Here is an 18,649-nt window from a genome sequence, read left to right on the forward strand (position 1 = left end):
AATTACGTAAAAAAATGGCAAATTCTGCTTGGATCCCATCATTGGTGTCCATCATTGGTACAAGTGGACTGACTGACTGGTGTAAGAGCTGTTGTGTCTGTGGCTTGATTGGCAGCTTGATCAGTTACAGAGACAGTTCACCCATGAAAGTGAAAGTGTCCTTCCCAGAAGAAACTATTTTAAAATATAGTTCTTGGGCTACAAGAAAATTAAAAATATAGTGCTAGAAGTATTGCTGACACCAACAAACCACTTCAGTCATATAATGCCTGTGTCAATGTAATACTGATATAATTTGATCCAGTGAGAAATTGTTTGTTCTAGATTATTAGATTCTGTATCAAACTGATGTGTTAGAGGTGAATATGTGCAGCTTATAAATAGGGCTGCAAAAAAACTATTATTTTGATAAGTGATTAATCTAATGATTTTTAGAACAGTTAATCGATGATTATTTCACTGATTAATCGGTATGTTTGATCAATTACTACATTACAGATGCATTACAGCACCCCACTGGTCAAACTGTGTTATTGCAGGCCCTAAAAATAGGTCGTATGTGTTCAAATTAATATTCAATGAAACCAAATTATTTGCCCACAATTTTTTTTCCCACTTTGTTGATAATGTCAACTAATCGTTTTAGCCCAAGTTATAAAACGTTTTAGGTTTCTTCTCATCATGTAAGAATCGCTTTGAGAAAACCAATGGGAAGATTCCTGAGAAAATATTTACATATGATTATACTATATACTAGATATAATGCTGTATAATGAACTGTTTGTTAAATAGGATTGGAAATTTGAGTCTGGAAAAGTATGAATTTTTGAAATTGAAAATGTGTAGGAACCATGTAAAATCTATATGTAATGTTTTTGAAAGAAACCTTTTATGTTCACCAAGGTTGCATTTATTTGATCAAAAATACATTGATATTGTAAAATATTATTAAAATTTTTACCATTACTCTAGTATTCAGTGTCACATGATCATTCAGAAATCATTCTGATTGCTTAAGAAATATTTCTTATAAATGTTGAAAACAGCTTGCACCAGCACAAACCCTCTTTTGGCATTAAAAAAACTACTGTCAGGATTTACTAAAAACATGCAGTGAAAAAAATAGAGCTGAAAAGACGTGGACAGTTATTTTTTGTGGCTGACCTTATTGCATATGCATTTTGTAGAAGTTCAGATGCAAAATTTATGGGAAGAGAGTATTTAAATGAATAACACAAGATGATTTACTAAGGTTTGTGCTCGTCAATTTACTGTTGTTTAATTCTCCAAAAAAGCATGTCTTAAACCAGATGCTAATTTGCACTGCTCTTGGTAGATTGCCTTGGTCATTATGGAAATGATCCAGCTGTGTCTGCATTTCTTTAATTTGTGCATAGTCAGTGTCACGTGCAGAGCTTTCCACTCCCATTGGCACTTTTTTGGATAATTTGCCCCGTTTAGTAAATCTGGCACTTAGACATTCATACATTTGAATGTACAATATAAACATTTGGACATGTTCTAAAATGTAAATCATTTTACTTATGGACAAATTTAGAGATGTACAGATTTATATGAATCCTCTGTTTTGGTTAATGGATGTTAAATTTTGGTTAATACATACTTCATTACAGATGTTTAATAGCATTCAGTTTATCCATCATATCCAAATGTATGTGTGCAAGAACCACCGTTTACATATAGAAATGCCTACGAATATTAATGAGGTCACGTTTCATCATTTTTCATTTAGACTGTGGACATTCATAAAGAGAAAGTTGCCAGACGAGAGATTGGGATCCTCACCACTAACAAAAACACCTCTCGCACCCACAAGATCATCGCCCCTGGCAACATGGAGCGACCCGTGCGCTACATCAGGAAGCCCATAGATTACACCCTGTTGGATGATGTGGGTCACGGTGTTAAAGTAAGTTAGTCCTAACGTTTTTGGATGTTTGCTATTGCAAGCATCATTATTACTACTGTACATAGTTAGGTTTAGAGATTTTGAAGTCAAGACTTGCATCCAGAAGTATTAATGACTTATTAGCATAGCTGTATTTTCATTTAGAGACCCAAAAAGTTTACAATAAAATAAGAAATGTGATTTCTATCATGTTACTGTTTAATTTCAGATTAAGTGTAGTTTAAACAGTCTAGAACTAGGACTGGATCAGTATTGAAATGAATTTTCCTTGATGAAATGCATAAAAAATGTGCAAAAAAAACCCCGCATCTGACTGCTTTAGATAACAGTATTTAAAAGGAAAATCAACAAACTGATAAAGAAATTGATCCTTCATGGTCTGCTGTGTGTGTGTGTGTGTGTGTGTGTGTGTGTGTGTGTGTGTGTGTGTGTGTGTGTGTGTGTGTGTGTGTGTGTGTGTGTGTGTGTGTTTGTGTGTGTGTGACCCCTCTCGGGTTTCCCTCACTATATTCATGTTATTAAATTATTCATGTCCATCAGTGTCAGCTCTGAGCTGTTATAATGACATCAGTTTGCTCTCTGAACCGCCGTACCGATGTTATCACATTAGATTGTCGCTATCTGAACTGGGATGTAATAATTAAGAAAGATGTCTTAGCATTTTTACTTTGACCTTTATGTGTCTTTTATGGCTTTTATGGGATGATGCCATGATTGGTCTGGATGGTGTGTTGTTATGACACAATGTCAACATTATTCACTCATTGTTCAGCCTTTTCATTCCCTATATATATATAACTGAGTCAGACCCTGAAGCCATGTGCCTGCTGCTCACTCCAAAACCTGTTTTAAATGCTTCATTAGTTTGGTGCTGATGTGCGCTGGCCTTTTCCCCCCTCGGCTGAGTAAATGCCCTGCAGGCTGCCCTCATACTGCCTCTGTAATTAGGACACTTAACTCATCAAATGTTGATCTCTCTGTGTCAGTCACCCCTGACTGACATGCCCAGAGGACATACGTCTCTACTCTTCATCAGTCAGAACTTCATGTTGCGATTATCATAATTGGTGGATGTCGAATTGTCACAATGCCAAAATTTCAAAATGCAAAATGAGTACCAGTAAATTTTTACAGTTATCTATATCAAGTTCAATACAACAGCAAAATATAATATGTTAATCAACATAATACTTTATTTACAACTTGGAAATAGTAAATAATTATTAAAAACAAATCAGCATGTAGCCAAGTATTTCTCAAGTTAAAAGTTCTTAATTAGTTCTTAATTTATTCTTAATTAAACAGGAACAGTGATGGAATCACTGGTAATGACATGGTACTTTTTTAAATATATGTAAACTATATAGATCTGTTTAAGTTATGCACACACACATACTATATACTATATGGACAAAAGTATTGGGACACACCTCTAAGGATTAGTTCACCCAAAAATGAAAATTCTCTCATTTATTACCTCATGTTGTTCCACACCTGTAAGACCTTCATTCATCTTCAGAACACAAATTAGTATATTTTTGATAAAATCCAATGGCTCAGTGAGGCCTGCATTGCCAGCAAGATCATTTCCTTTTTCAATGTCCATAAAGGTACTAAAAACATATTTAAATCAGTTCATGTGAGTACAGTGGTTCAACCATAATACTATAAAGTGACAAGAATACAAAAAAAGAAAAAACAACTTTATTCAACAATATCTAATGAAGGGAGATTTCAAAACACTGCTTCATGAAGCTTCGAAGTTTCACAAATCTTTTGTTTCGAATCAGTGTTTCGGAGTGCCAAAATCACGTGATTTCAGTAAACGAGGCTTCGTTATGTCATGAGTGTTTCGAAATTTCAGTAGTTCACGTGACTCTGGCAGTTTGATATGCGTTCCAAACCACTGATTCAACAATACAAAAAGTATTCTTGTCGCTTTATAATATTAAGGTTGAACCACTGAACTCACATGAGCTGTTTTAAATATTTCTTTAGTAGCTTTCTGGGCATTGAAAAATGAAATGATCTTGCTGGCAATGCAGGCCTCACTAAGCCACAAGATTTAATAAAAAATATCTTAATTTGTGTTCTGAAGATGAACGAAGGTCTTACAGGTGTGGAACAACATGAGGGTGAGTAATTAATGACAGAATTTTCATTTTTGGGTGAACTAACCCTTTAATTATTGAATTCAGTTTTTTCAGTCAGACCCATTGCCACAGGTATATAAAATCAAGCACCTAGTCATGCAGTCTGCATTTACAAACATTTGTGGGGAAAAAAGTGATGTTCTGAAGAGCTCAGTGAATTCAAGCATGGTACTGTGATAGGATGCCACCTTTGCAATGTCAGTTCGTGAAGTTTCTTTCCTGCTAGATATTCCAGAGTACACTGTAAGTGGTATTATTAGTAAGTGAAAGCGTTAAGGAACAACAGCAACTCAGCCACAAAGTGAAAGACCACATAAATTCACAGAGCAGGGTTACCGAGTCCTAAGGTATATGGTGCATAAAAGATGCCAACGCTCTCCTAATTCCAAACTTCCAATGGCATTAATATGGGCACAAAAACTGTGCAGCAGGAGCTTCATGGAATGGGTTTCCATGGCCTAGCTGCTGAAGACAAGTCCTCACATCAAGTACAATGCCAAGCATTGGATGGAGCCAAGCACTGGATTCTGGAGCAGTGGAAACATGTTCTGTGGAGTAACAAATCACGAAGAACATTACCTGGCTGACTGCATTGTGCCAACTGTAAAGTTTGGTGGAGGAGGGATGATGGTATGGGGCTTTTCAGGGTTTGGTCTATAGAGCCCTTACTTCCAGTGAAGGGAAAACCTAATATTTCAGCATAACAAGACATTTTGGACAATGCTATGCTTCGAGTGGAAGGTCCTTTTTTATTCCAGCATGACTGTGCCCCAGTGGACAAAGTAAGGTCATTAAAGACATTGGTTGGAGGAGTTTGATGTGGAAGAACTTGACTGGGCCGTACAGAGCCTTCAATCCCACCAAACCTTTACGATGAACTGGAATGGAGATTCTTCTCGTCCAACGTCAGTGCCTGACCTCACAAATGCCCTACTGGATGAATGGGCAAAAATTCCCAAAGAAACACTTGTGACAGATCTTGTGAAACATCTTGTGGAAATCTTTCCCAGAAGAGTGGAATCTTTTTTTTAATGCCATGACATATCAACTCATATTTAGCCTAGCTAGAAGAATGTGGATCAAATACCAAAAAAAAAAAAAAAAAACTGCAAACTAACATTTGAGGCAGTTTATATTGAAAGATGGTTTACATATTTGCTGTAGAGCTATGATTATAGGTGTGAACTTTTAAAATGTATAATATATAATACATTAAATCCAAAATTAAATCCACATATGAGCTATTTACTGACAAAATGTTTGCAATTATGTCACATTACTTTATGATAAAGAACATTAGGGATAATTATACACAATAAATTCAATGTAAGCTAGAAAAAACATTTGATTTATTCATAATTTTGCTTTATAGAGTAAATTCGACTGATTCGATGGTAATTATGACTGACATTTATGTGATTACCGTTCATTTGTTATGTGTAAGCAGCTTTGACTTTTCTGCTCTGTCTCTCTAGATTCTAGATCAGTATCAAATTAGATCAGTATCTGTTGTTCTTTATTCAAAGGTCTTTTGTTTCCCTTCTCCTCTCTCACTTTTTCATTAAGTTAAAGTAATTAAATAACATTAATTATCTTCTCTCTTCCTCAATGCTTTCACTTAGTGGCTTAAAGCAAAGGTAAGCACACAACCCACAGTGCTTTCTGGGTCCTGTATCACTACCATCTTTGCCTTGGTTGTTTTTTTTCCAGGCATCAAACTTTTTTATGTTGTTATAACATTTCTATAATCTGTGTAGTTCAAATCATGCTGTATGTTTGATTTTGAATAATCAGATATTATCATGACTGTGCAAGTTGTCTTAATGTTGTTGTCCTTGTCAAATGTCTTCAGCAAGGGAATAACCAGCCAGCTCGGGCAAGTGGAGGAACATTATCCAGGACCAACCCACCCACACAGAAGCCCCCAAGCCCCCCCATGGCAGGGAGAGGTACCCTGGGGTAATTCACTATATTTCACTTTTCATGTGTCCATACTACTTTGTATGTTACTTGAAGTTTATAAAATATGTCCTGCTGTCTCCTGTAATTTTTGTCAGTTATTGCCACAATTATTTTGTCAGGGGTCTGACACCTAATAATACCATTTTTTTTGCATTTAGTTTGCATCTTTATTAACAAATATGTGTTTGTGTTTCTCAGACGAAACACACCGTATAAGACCCTCGAGCCAGTCAAGCCTCCTGTGGTGCCTAATGACTACATGACCAGTCCAGCACGTCTGGGCAGCCAGAACAGCCCGGGACGCACAGCCTCACTCAATCAGAGACCCAGAACGCACAGGTACAGCTCACACATGTACACGCAAGACAATGCAGGCCTTTCTAAGAGTTTGAGACACTGTGCTGGAAGAAGTAATGCTTTTATTGGGCATTATTGATGCATTAAATTGATCAAAAGTGACAGTAAAGACATTTGCATTGTTACAAAATAAATGCTGTTCTTTTGAACTTTCTATTCATCAAAGAGTCCTGAAAAAAGTATCATGGTTTCCACAAAAATATTAAGCAGCACAACTTCAATATAATAATAAGAAATGTATCTTGAGCAGAAAATCAGCATATTTGACTGATCTTACTGACCCCAAACTTGTGAATGGGTACTGGACACTGAATGCTGGGTTTCATGGTGATATATTAAAGGGTTAGTTCACCCAAAAATTAAATTTCTGTCATTAATTACTCACCCTCATGTTACTCCAAACCCAATGTTGCTCAGAAAGGTAGTTAAAGACATTGTTAAAATGGTCCATGTGACTACAGTGGTTCAACCTTAATGTTATGAAGCGATGAGAATACTTTTTGTGCCCGAAAAACAAAACAAAAATAATGACTTTGTTCAACAAATTCGTTTCTTCCTTGTCAGTCTCCTACGCTGGTTACATTGTAGACTCAGTGCAGCGCTTCCGGGTTCTACATCAGAATGCTGATTCATTATTGGCTGACTCCTGCTTCATAGTCTGTAAAAAAAAAAAATATGGACGTAGTGTCCATGACGTCACCCTTAGGGCATTTTTGAAGGCCAAAGTGGGCGGAGCCTGCCATCTTGGCAGCGCGCCACCACGCGTCAATCCTGGATAACAGAAAATGGGCAAAGAGGCGGGATGTGGGTGGAGCTGAGTTGCCTGGTTGCTGAAACCATGCCTGCCTAGCTCGACGTGATCAAGTTAGCTCAGGCTAAAGAAGCTATCTATCTATGTTAGACACTATCTAAAACATTAATAAAGATAACAAATTCTTCATAATTTGAACGTTCTAAGGGTTTACTGTCAATCTACGGTGTCTGTTTTATGATATAGATGCTCCAGCAACAGTAATATTGTAATTTGTGTTGGGTGTGCAAATGACAACACAAAATCAAAACGGGACTTGATACCTTTGTAATGAAATAGCGATCGCAAGATGAATCCAATCCGTCGCCTTTGGGTAAAATGTACACGAGTGTCCATTGAAAAACATCCAGCCGCACTTTTTGTCCACAGAACCATTAAATCTATGAAATATTGATATTGTCCATTGTTTACATCATATTTCTTCTGAAAAATCTGCTTTCCGTCATTGTTCTTCAAGAAATTATGCAATATGAGCAGCGTTTATGTTGTAAAACTGTATACGATCCTCTAAATCAGACTCTCACAAACAAATGAGCCCATGTCCAAAGTATATATTTTTTCAGTTCAGTTTTAGTTTTAATATCCAAGCAGTGCTGTCGGATTTTGTGGTGTCTTGAGAGGCATATTCTCCAGCCATTGCCAATGCCAAGACGATCCAACAACATGTTTTCTGTTTATCTTCTGCATGTGTGCACATGTACACAGACATACACAAAGATGCCAAGTTCAGCAGGTGAAATTAGCTAAGGTGACATGACGGCTAACAGACAGCAGACAAATGGCTAGTAGTGACAGCAGCGGCAACCTGTCACTCAAATAGCCACGCCCTTAATTATGCAGAACTTTAAGGCTTAATATAATTTAAACGGATGAGTTATGAAACAATTCAACCCCCTCACAGTTGCCATGAAGGTCAAAATTAGCTATATACACCAAAACCAATTTTTGTACCAGGCTGTAAACATATTTTTTCTGTTGTAAAGTTGGGCATTTTAACATGGTGGGTCTATGGAATTGACTCCCTTTTGGAGCCTGTCTCTAGCGGCCAGTCAATGAATTGCAGTTTAAGTCACTTCCGTGTTGGATCCAAGAGAGAGACCGGAAGGTTGCTGCTCAGTCAGCATCACACGTATGTGGCGTGCTGCTCATGTGTACAGCGTTGGCCAATACTGATTTGCCCTTCTGATGTAGAACCCGGAAGCTCTGCACTGTGTGTACAACGTGAACAGCATAGGAGACTGACATGAAAAGAAAATTGTTGAATAAAGTCATTATTTTTGTTTGTTTTTTGCTCACAAAATATTCTTGTCAATAAATAAAGTCTCAGTTTCAAGAAATAAAGTCTCAGTTGTGAGATAAAGTAACATTGTGAAATATAAAGTGACAATTATGAGAAATAAAAGCCAGGAAATTGGCTTCTATGTTACTAAGCTTTAAAAATTACTTTTGTTGGTATAATTTAATCGAGACATCTATAAACTCTCTCATGATGTTTATCTTTATTTTATTTTCCTCTCACAAAAAACTGATGCATCAGTGAAGTTATGGCATTCATTTATATGAATTCATTGGCATTTTTTTTAATTCTATGGCAAGGTTTAAGTACAAGTATAAAGAATCTGGAAGTCTTCTTCTTTCTCATAAGCTTGATTCACCACTGTCATTGCTTTCCCAGTGGGCTTGTTATTAAATGAGGAAAGCTGAAGGCGAATAAGGTTAGAAATAACAGTAAACTGTTTCTTAACCTTTGATTTATCACATTTATTCTCCATATTCAAGTTACATAAGGTCTTGATGGTGTCATAAATGACTTTTTGGATGGGCTCAATAAAGGATGCCACTTTGTGAATTTATGACAATGCATGCTTGGTACTTTAATAGCTCTTTGTAACCCGATTGTCTCTCTGTGTCTCAGTGGCAGCAGTGGGGGCAGCGGTGGTCGGGAGAACAGCAGTAATAGCATGGGAATCCCTCTGGCTGTGCCAACACCCTCCCCTCCCAGTATGGCACCAGGTGACAATTGACATTTTTCACATATTATTTTGTAGGGCTCAATTCTCATTTTGATTAACTGACATCTGTTCTTAAGTACCCAGAATCAATCTTTTAATCTATGGTGTTTTCAGTTGATGCATGAACAAAGCTTTACAAAACATTATTTGTAGTGTGCCTTCCAAAAAATCACAATAAGCTGTGCACTTTGTTATTTATGATATGAAACAAAGTCTCAGCTTTAAAATTCTACAAAATTCAAACAATAAAAAACATTTTTCATGCTTGTTAATGTGACGTGACAGATCGCAAATGAAGCAGCATAGCAGAGTGCATGTGACCTGATCATCTCTTCCTCTTTACTACTAGTTAGAGCACAAAATAAACAACTGAGTATCAGAAGGTAAATTGAAAGATAAAGTAAAACTTACTGAAATCTTGTCTTATGTAATCACTAAATCAGTGTTTCAAGAAATACATCAATAAAACAGTTTGTAAAAACAATGTCATATAACATAGCCATTCAATGTCTATAGCTTGATAGTTAGCTAGAAAAAGGAACTTTAGAGAAAAGCATTTAAAATTATATATTATAATAATTAAAATTATATATTCATTATATTTTTAATAAACATTGTGTTTAGTATTTAATGTATGCTTAAATCTGTCATGAAACCATTTTTTATGACAGTTTAAATGTTTATATTTAAAAAAACTAATTTGAATAGAAACAATTATAATTAATAATAACATTATTATTATCAAAACTGCCGTATGTGTCCATGGGGAATTGATTGGATGCGTGTAGTTTGCTATTGCTGTGATGTCATGTGAGTGACAGGTTGTCCCGCCCAAGCGCCAGTAAACACGTCATCAGAGAAGAGATGAGCTGCAAGAAGGAGGGGAAGTTAGTTTGATTAAAGATTGGCACATGAATTGATATGCACAGATAAATAATTTATAATACATACTGCCATATTCCATAAAAAATAAGAATTGTCAATTTTGACTGTATGGTTTACAGCATTAGTTAAGAGAGATGTATATTGATTCATATACAAATGAATCAATATCAAATCAAATTAGATTAAGAGTGGAAATGAATCAAATTGCTGACTGATGAATCAAAAATTATTCAATACCTAGCCCTATTATTTTTGGTCATTCTACCCAGCCCCTAACTGAGTGATCTTACCTTGTGTGACTGTGCTTTTTCCCTGTCCTCTCTGCAGTAGTCCCTCCAGGTCCAGGTTTGGGCCCAATCCCAATGTCTCAGTTCGGAACAATCTCCCGGCAGATCTCCAGACACAATTCCTCCACTACTTCTTCCTCCGCCTCTATGGTGTCAGCTACCGGCACCTACCGGCGCGCCCCTGCTAGCTCCTCCCAGTTCTCTGTGCCTCAACCCCACCTGAACGGAGGTCCCACGTACCCCCAGAACACAAGTGAGTTCAGTTCCATGCTTGGGAGTGCTATTCAGTGGCCTCTATTTAGACACTAAAGTTTCACTGGATGCTACTGAATTAGATAACAAATATAAAGCTCGAGTGTTTTATTTTGTCACCACTAGCAACACCAAACACTTTTCAGTAATAAAGGAGGTTACTAGCAACTAGCAGACCTAGTAACCCATGATCTGCCTGCTTTTCTGCTTTTTATCTCTCCATGTCACAATAACTCACAATTGCTTTTACCTTCTGTCTGTTTATCTGCCTATGTATAACTCTTTGGGCTTGTTTTTGCCTGTTATCATCTTTCTGTGTGGCTGGATGTATATGAATGTGTGTATCTGCGCTCTGTGTGTCTCCAGTGTCTGTCGCTCCACCGCCTCCTCCCATGGTGCAGCTGACGCCCCAGATTCCCCTCACTGGCTTTGTAGCAAGAGTTCAGGAGAACAGTGAGTAATGCACACATTAGCATTGACCTTCACATATGGTCTCTGTTCACCTGCAGCCTGCCGTGTATGAATTATTCTCTGTACCTAAAATGTAATATTTATGTAAATATTTGTATTTATTATCATATGGGTATATTAATTGGTTTAATTTAAAATGTAATAAAATTGTATGATATAGTGTTTTTTAATTTGGAAGGTGACTTGCTCTATATTACTATTGCTTATATGTAAGGCCAATGGCAATGTATTAATTTATTCAAAAATACATTTTATACAATCTCTACATTTTATGCATCTCTTCTTATTATTTCTTATTAGAAGCAGTGAAGCAATTTTGTTAAAATATCATAAAAAATTTAAAACTTTTCTTGCCATTTTGTTGTATTTGAGAATTATTTGATTGCATTAAAAATGGATTTCAGTAATGCATACTGTGTCATTTTCAGTAAAGTATCTCTAAATTAGGTTTCTGTCTTTAAAACTAGATTTTGTCATAGATGATGTCATAGTGAGGGTTTCCTCCCTTCTTTGTCCTCCAGTAACGGACAGCCCATCTCCTCCCCCACCTCCTCTACCTGAGGACACGCCCATGTTTGAGGAAGCAGCTCCGCCCCCTCCACCTCCACCTGTGGATTACGATGAAGAAGATGCAGCTCTGGTGCACTACAATGACCCCTATGCTGATGGAGACCCCCACTGGGCCCCAAAATCCTATATAGAAAAGGGTGAGTGAATTTCCATTTAGAGTTTTTACTTTCAGATTTACTTCAAAGGCAACAACAATATGATTTGTTATTTTAATTAATTTTTGATTCTTTTTAATATACGAGTTTTGAATTGGGAATGCCTTTTCCAGTTGACACAATAACCAGGATGCAGATAGACAGATAGATAGATAGATAGATAGATAGATAGATAGATAGATAGATAGATAGATAGATAGATAGATAGATAGATAGATAGATTTAAATGACAATTTTTTTATAATAATGTTATAGTAATACATTTTGAATGACAATTATGTTTCTACTTGGTTTTTTTTGTCATTTTTTTAATATAAACATTAAATGGTGGCTGTCATAAAAATATGAAGTATTTATTAAAACATTAAATATTGAAGAACAGGTAAAAATATAATGAATATGAGTTGTTTCTAGAGTTATTTTTCTCGCTAACTATCGAGTTCATGGTCATTGAATGGCTTTTCTGAGGTAAATGTGATGTTACACGACATTGTTCACAAGCTGTTTTATTGTAATTTTTCTGCGGTTGAAACACTGATTGAGCGATTACATGAGACATGATTAATTTCAGTAAGTTGTACTGTATCTTTCAACATTCCTTCTGATGTTCATTCATGTTTATTTGCTGCTGTAACTACTAGTAAAGAGGAAGAGATGATCGGTTCACGTGCGCTCTGCGCTGCCGCTTCGCTTGAACTGAGGCGCTACAGCACATTAAAGAGCGCCAAAACGGTATTTATTGTTTGAATTTCGTAATAAAATTGAGCGAATTTGAAAGCTGAGACTGTTTCATATCAGAAGTAACAACGCACAAGCTTATTGCAATTTGTTAGATTGGAGGCGCTACAAAGCTTTGTTCATTAATCAACTGAAAAGAGCATAGACTGAAAGATCAATTCTTGAGATTCAAGAATCGATATCGGTTCTTCAAAATGACAATCGATTGAAATCGAGAAATCAATGTTTTTTTCCCAGCCCTAATAGATAGATAGACAGACAGACAGACAGACAAGTGGAAAGATAGACGGACGAATGGATGGAGCGAGCGTTACGTACAATAAAACAAATGCTGAGGAAAAAATCAAGACCCTCAGAGAGCTCTTTTGGCCTACAGATCAACTCCATTAGCTCATGGGATCTCACCTGCAGAACTCCTGATGCGGAAGAGAATAAGGTCATCAGTTCCAGTTCCACCTAAATCTCTCACGCCAAGATGGCCAGAACTGAATGTACAAAACAAAAGACAGGATGTTAAAAGAGACACGACAGGAAACATTCAGATCAAGACGCAGACCGAAAGATCTACCAGTTATCATTCCTGGACAGAAAGTGTGGATCAGGACATCAAATACACTGGAACGGTCAAGGGAGAAGCATCAACGCCCAGTTTGTGTCAGGTAGAAACTGAGATGGGAACACTGAGAAGGAACAGAGCTTATCTTACAGTTCTTCCAGAACCAGCACAGCAAGTTGTCAATGGAACAGTAACAAGGTCGGGTAGGATTTCCCGCCCAGAGTTGAATGTTAACATAGGAAGACCTGCTATCAATCCCTTCAGCAAAATCAGGAATGTCCAGGCAGTCTACCCTGGCTTTCAGCTTAGGAAAAAAAGTTCAGTGTTATATGTTGTTGAGATGTTTGTTTCCTGAGAAAAGGAAATATGCAACTCTGTGAATATAAGTATGCAGAATAATAACAAGATTTTGAGACTAAAAGGAGGGTGGGGTGGGGTGTAGTCGAGCCCAACATAACAATAGAGGGCGCTCTAGTTCAGAAAGAGAGATACAGAGATGTGTATAGGAGGAGAAAAATAATAAATTGATGTTCGCTAACTGAGCTGTGTGCGTGTCCTGATGTCTCACCTTAGAATGTTTAAAGGGTTAGTTCACCCAAAAATGAAAATTTGTCATTAATTACTCAACATCGTGTCGTTCCACACCTGTAAGACCTTCGTTCATCTTCAGAACACAAATTAAGATATTTTTTTTATCCTCTATTGAAAGCAACAAACCACATTCAAGGTCCAAAAAAAGTAGTAAAAACATCGTTAAAATAGTCCATGTGACTGCAGTGCAACCTTTATATTGTGAAGTGACAAGAATACTTTTTGTGTGCAAAAACAAAAAATTAGCGACTTTATTCAACAATTTGTCTCTCCCCTGTCATTCTGCTAAGCTATTTACATTGCACAGCTTCAGTGTTTGCGTCCGAACGGCGGCTCAGTATTGGTCGGCTCTGGTCACGTGAGCAGCACGACACATGCGTGTGATGCTAACGCAGGAGCCGGCCAATACTGAGCCGGCGTTCGGACGTAAACACTGAAGCTCTGCAATGTAAATAGCTTAGCTTAAATTTCATTGCTTTCAATAGAGGATAAAAAAACCTCTCGGATTTCATCAAAATATTTTAATTTGTGTTCCGAAGATGAACGAAGGTCTTACAGGTGTGGAACGACATGAGGGTGAGTAACTAATGACAGAAATTTCATTTTTGGATGAACTAACCCTTTAAGATACAACTGTCTGTTACATCATACTAACCCTGTCTACTCCTCTTTCAGTGGTGGCCATCTATGACTACACAAAGGACAAAGATGATGAGCTGTCCTTCATGGAGGGCGCCATCATCTACATCATCAAGAAAAATGATGATGGCTGGTTCGAAGGCGTGTGTAATGGTGTGACCGGACTGTTTCCTGGCAACTACGTTGAATCCATCATGCATTACGCTGACTAATACTAAATCCCAGAGACAGCATCCAATGCAGCCAATCAGTTACAAACATTGCAAAGTGCATTAGAATATGACTGAATGTTTGTTTTCGTCCAATCACAAATGTATGAAGGGATCTACAATGCTCACTGTTTGAGGAGACGGGGCTCGTATTGCCTCTACAAAGAATATGAAAAGAAACAAACAAGTCTCACTACTTTCTGGTTAGGTTGCCTCATATATTTTGTACATATATTACAGTGAGACGTTGCCTGTAGGCTGTTGCTAGTGTTTGTTTTTGTGCGTGTTTTGTCATTGTACTGAGATCTGTATTTGCCAAGTGTCAGCTAGGGCTAGTTTGTTTTGTTTTTTCTTTTCTCTCTCTCTTTTTTTTTTTTCTTTTTTTTTTTAACCAAACTGTCAAGCTCTTCCTTTACAGGAGGAAGAAATGTTTGAATGTCATTTTTGGAATATTGTTATGCCTGGACAATAATTAGGCAAAAAAAAAAAAATATATATATATATATATATATATATATATATAAAAATGACAATTATGTCTTTACCTACATTTCGCCTTCAGGATTTGCTAAAATTTTGTATAATTTTACCTCATGACTGTAAGGGAAAAGACAGATGCAGTAATGCGCAGAGATTCTTCTGCATATCAAACAAAACTTCATATGAACATGTCCACGTTATATATTTCACCCCAAGATAAAAGAAATAATAATAACAAATTCTGTTTTAGATTTTTTTTTTTTTTTTGCATTATATTATTTTTATGACAATTCAGCACATTTTCCCCAAATTATTATTATTATTATTACCATAATGCAAAAAAAAAATCTCATTCTCATTAATGTAATGTGAAAAAAAAATAAAATAAATTTTTATAGATTCTGGCATACATTTCATACATTTATTATACTGCCATTCATTTATGCTGATTTAAATGCATTACAGTAATAATAATCACCATTGAGTGTAATGGGAATTATTTAAAAAAAAAACTCAAAAGTAAATGATCCGATACATTATTAGATGCAAAAAGAAAATCTTAATGGTCCTATAGGCTTTGTTTCCTTTATGCAATATATATATAATTTCTTCTTCTTCTTTTGTGACCTGGACATGTTTTCATGAGATTCACCCATATAACTGTGAGTTTTATCTGTGCCAAGCTGGTCTTTGATATTGTTTTCGTTTTAAACTGCTGAAGTATTGTGAACTTGATTATGTTGCACTGACCGGGCAACACTGGCTCACTAGCTGAACGAGTCTCATTGCCCTCAGATTAAAATTTGTTACATGAAGAATTTTTTATTTTTTTTGGTCATTGTAAATAATATGTAGGGGGACCATGCAAATCTGAATTTGTGTCTTTCTGTTTTGACCAGTTCAGAAGTTTTGCCGAATTTAGGCGAAAATCCATAGATTTCATGGAAAAATCAAGTTTAGTGTATAGTATTGACGAATGTGAGCTCATAACTGTTAGCATGGCACAAACATCAAGATGATTCTGGTTTTTAGAAGCGTCTCAAACTACTGTTGAAGGCGAGCAGTGTTTTAATTTATTTAATCCAATGAAATATCTGTGAGAATGTAACTCACGTAGAGCTGTCTGAACAATGACCACTTAATGTTAAGCATTGCAAGGCCTTGTCATAAGATGTGCAAGTGATCTGTAATTTAAATGTTCCTTTGCAGAATATCTGCAAATGATATAATCTCTATTATCGTTTTGTATATATAATCTGTTTTTCTTTTTATGTACAATCTCTTTTTATAATAAAGCACTCTCCTGTGCAAAACAATGTGTTAGATGTGTTTAGGGGCTGACAAAAGTATTGACGTGATTATTTATATTTTAAATTTTGTGTGTTATAACACAAACACAAAAATTAGACATTTTAAGCACCAGTCAATGGCAGGATTTAGTCTATACAGTAAGAGAATTTATTCATCTAAATGGACAGCAGAGGGAGATACAGGTCTAAAAAAGAAAATACATTTCTATCATGTCACACTGATTCTTAACCAGTGGTACTGTGGTACCAATACTCAAGTTTTTTCAGATTTTCCTATAAATTTATGATTAGAACTAAGCCAATTCAATAGAGGTCCTTTAAGGGATATTTTAAGGAATTGTATGCAGACACTTGTCCAATCACAAGGCTTTAAGCTTGTTTCCGCCAATTCAGACTTTTCGCCTCGTAATTCTAAGTCATTTTTTTCTTATACTCGTGGCAGAAACAATTCCATACGTTCTACTTGTCAGACGTTTTGCGCATTCACAGCTGGATGCGCAAAACGCAGTAGAATACACTTTATTTTAGTACACAGTATACTTCCATAATGTACTTAAAGTGCTCTATTTTCGTGCACTTATTTTGTACTTAATATACTAAAAGCTGTACTTTAGTACTTCTTGAGATCATCTTAAGAACATCTAAGTGTACTCAACTGTGCTATTTTGAGACACCATGAATTGGAACTAAAATGTGCTTTTAACACACTATCTCTGTATTTAAAAAAAAAAAATAAAATAAAAACTTTCATACACCTTTAAATGTACTCATCAGACAGGAAATGCACTTATGAATTATTTAAAAATATAAGAATAATATATATGATAAATATATACAAAATGTATTCATAAAGTTGTAGGCAATAAATTATAAATACATTTTGTATATATTCATTATATATTAATCTTATATTTGAAATACATCATAAGTCTATTTTAAAAGTGTTTGAAGTGTTTTGTGTAAGAAGTGTTAATACAGAGATAGTATGTTAAAAGCACATTTTAGTTCAAATTCATGGTGTCTCAAAATAGCACAGTTGAGTACACTTAGATGCTCTTAAGATTATCTTAGGAAATACTAAAGAAGAGCTTTTAGTATATTAAGTACAAAATAAGTGCATGGAAATAGAGCACTTTAAGTACATTATGGAAGTGTACTAAGTGTACAAAAATAAAGTGTATTTTACTGCATTTTTTTTTTCACCTGGGTAGACACTCTGACACTTTCCGTTTGCATTAAGTTATTTTTATTACCACACTGGCAGATATTGGTAATTTTACTTAAGTAAAGTGCACTTAATTTAGATCCCCCAGGAAACAAGACTAAATATCTTATATCATTTTCTTATATAAAAAAAAAATCCATCTTGATTTAAGAATTTTTAGATATTTGTACTTGAAATAGGATGAAAAAAAGCATTTTTGCAGTGTGAATGAATGAGTTAACTATTTACACATCACTTGCACTTTAAAAAGGGGGTGAAGACCGAAATAAACTCTGGGTTTACCAAAGAAAACCTGCTCCCTACCAGGTTAGGTTCACAGAGTAATTTACCAGGGTAACTGACTCTGAGTATAAATTACCTCTCTTTCAGAAACGGGCTTGACTTAACCTGCTTTCTCAGGTTGCTTACCTACAGCTGCTCCGGCCTGGAGAAAATGGCGGACTGTGTACAACTCTCTCAGGGCGGGATCTATGCTAATATGGCAAAGTCTGTCAGCAGTCATGGGCGGGGACTGTGCACAGTGATGTCACTTTGCCCAGAATCTACAAACGGCTTGTTTTATGGGGATTAAAAAAAGAGGAGTGGGAGGATTTTTATCATTATAGGGTGGTTGTGTACATACACTGCCAACACATAAACACCATGTAAAAGTGAATTTTGCATAATAGGTGTAAAGCATTTTAAAAACACCATAGAGGGGTGTTTCCTCCAAGGAGGCAAGGGAGGCAGTGCCTCCTCAAAAATTAGGATGAGAAAATAATCCATATTACAAAAATAAAAACAACACAAATATTACAGAATGTGACAATAAAAAGTGTGCAAGTCACTTGTTTTTCTAAAGGAACACTGTCCAACAGTGACACCCGCAGGTAAAGTTATAGCGAGAGTCATGTCTCTCGTGCCTCCCTTCCCCTCATAGAAAATCAAAAGACCCCCTACAGCGTGCTGTGTTTTTTTAGGGGGGTAATCGAGAATGAATGGGGGAAAGTCATGTGTGAGGAGGCAATGTCTCCATCGCGCTATGATTGGATATGATCGGCTATGATTGCATATGAT

At 36.1% G+C, this 18,649-nt stretch overlaps 1 protein-coding gene across 6 annotated transcripts in view; it reads left to right on the top strand.

The window, feature by feature from the left end:
* abi1b (abl-interactor 1b) overlaps window positions 1-16,441 on the top strand; it is a 29,649-nt gene extending 13,208 nt beyond the window's left edge. The window contains exons 3-12 of one of the 6 annotated variants that reach the window (XR_007181041.1): window positions 1,754-1,930; window positions 5,706-5,720; window positions 5,936-6,042; window positions 6,244-6,384; window positions 9,129-9,226; window positions 10,438-10,650; window positions 11,016-11,102; window positions 11,642-11,827; window positions 12,487-12,577; window positions 14,406-14,543. Coding sequence is in view for 5 of the 6 variants with exons in the window: in XM_048164653.1 (XP_048020610.1) it covers window positions 1,754-1,930; window positions 5,706-5,720; window positions 5,936-6,042; window positions 6,244-6,384; window positions 9,129-9,226; window positions 10,438-10,650; window positions 11,016-11,102; window positions 11,642-11,827; window positions 14,406-14,581 (1,200 nt within the window). In the remaining variant the exon portion in view is untranslated. Of the gene's footprint in view, window positions 1-1,753; window positions 1,931-5,705; window positions 5,721-5,935; window positions 6,043-6,243; window positions 6,385-9,128; window positions 9,227-10,437; window positions 10,651-11,015; window positions 11,103-11,641; window positions 11,828-12,486; window positions 13,793-14,405 lie in introns of those variants that run through there. The other 5 variants (XM_048164653.1, XM_048164654.1, XM_048164658.1 and 2 more) reach the window with 5 other exon arrangements.
* Window positions 16,442-18,649: the final 2,208 nt, after the last annotated feature.

The sequence above is a fragment of the Megalobrama amblycephala genome, linkage group LG17 (genome assembly GCF_018812025.1).
Source record: "Megalobrama amblycephala isolate DHTTF-2021 linkage group LG17, ASM1881202v1, whole genome shotgun sequence".
NCBI lineage: Eukaryota > Metazoa > Chordata > Actinopteri > Cypriniformes > Xenocyprididae > Megalobrama > Megalobrama amblycephala.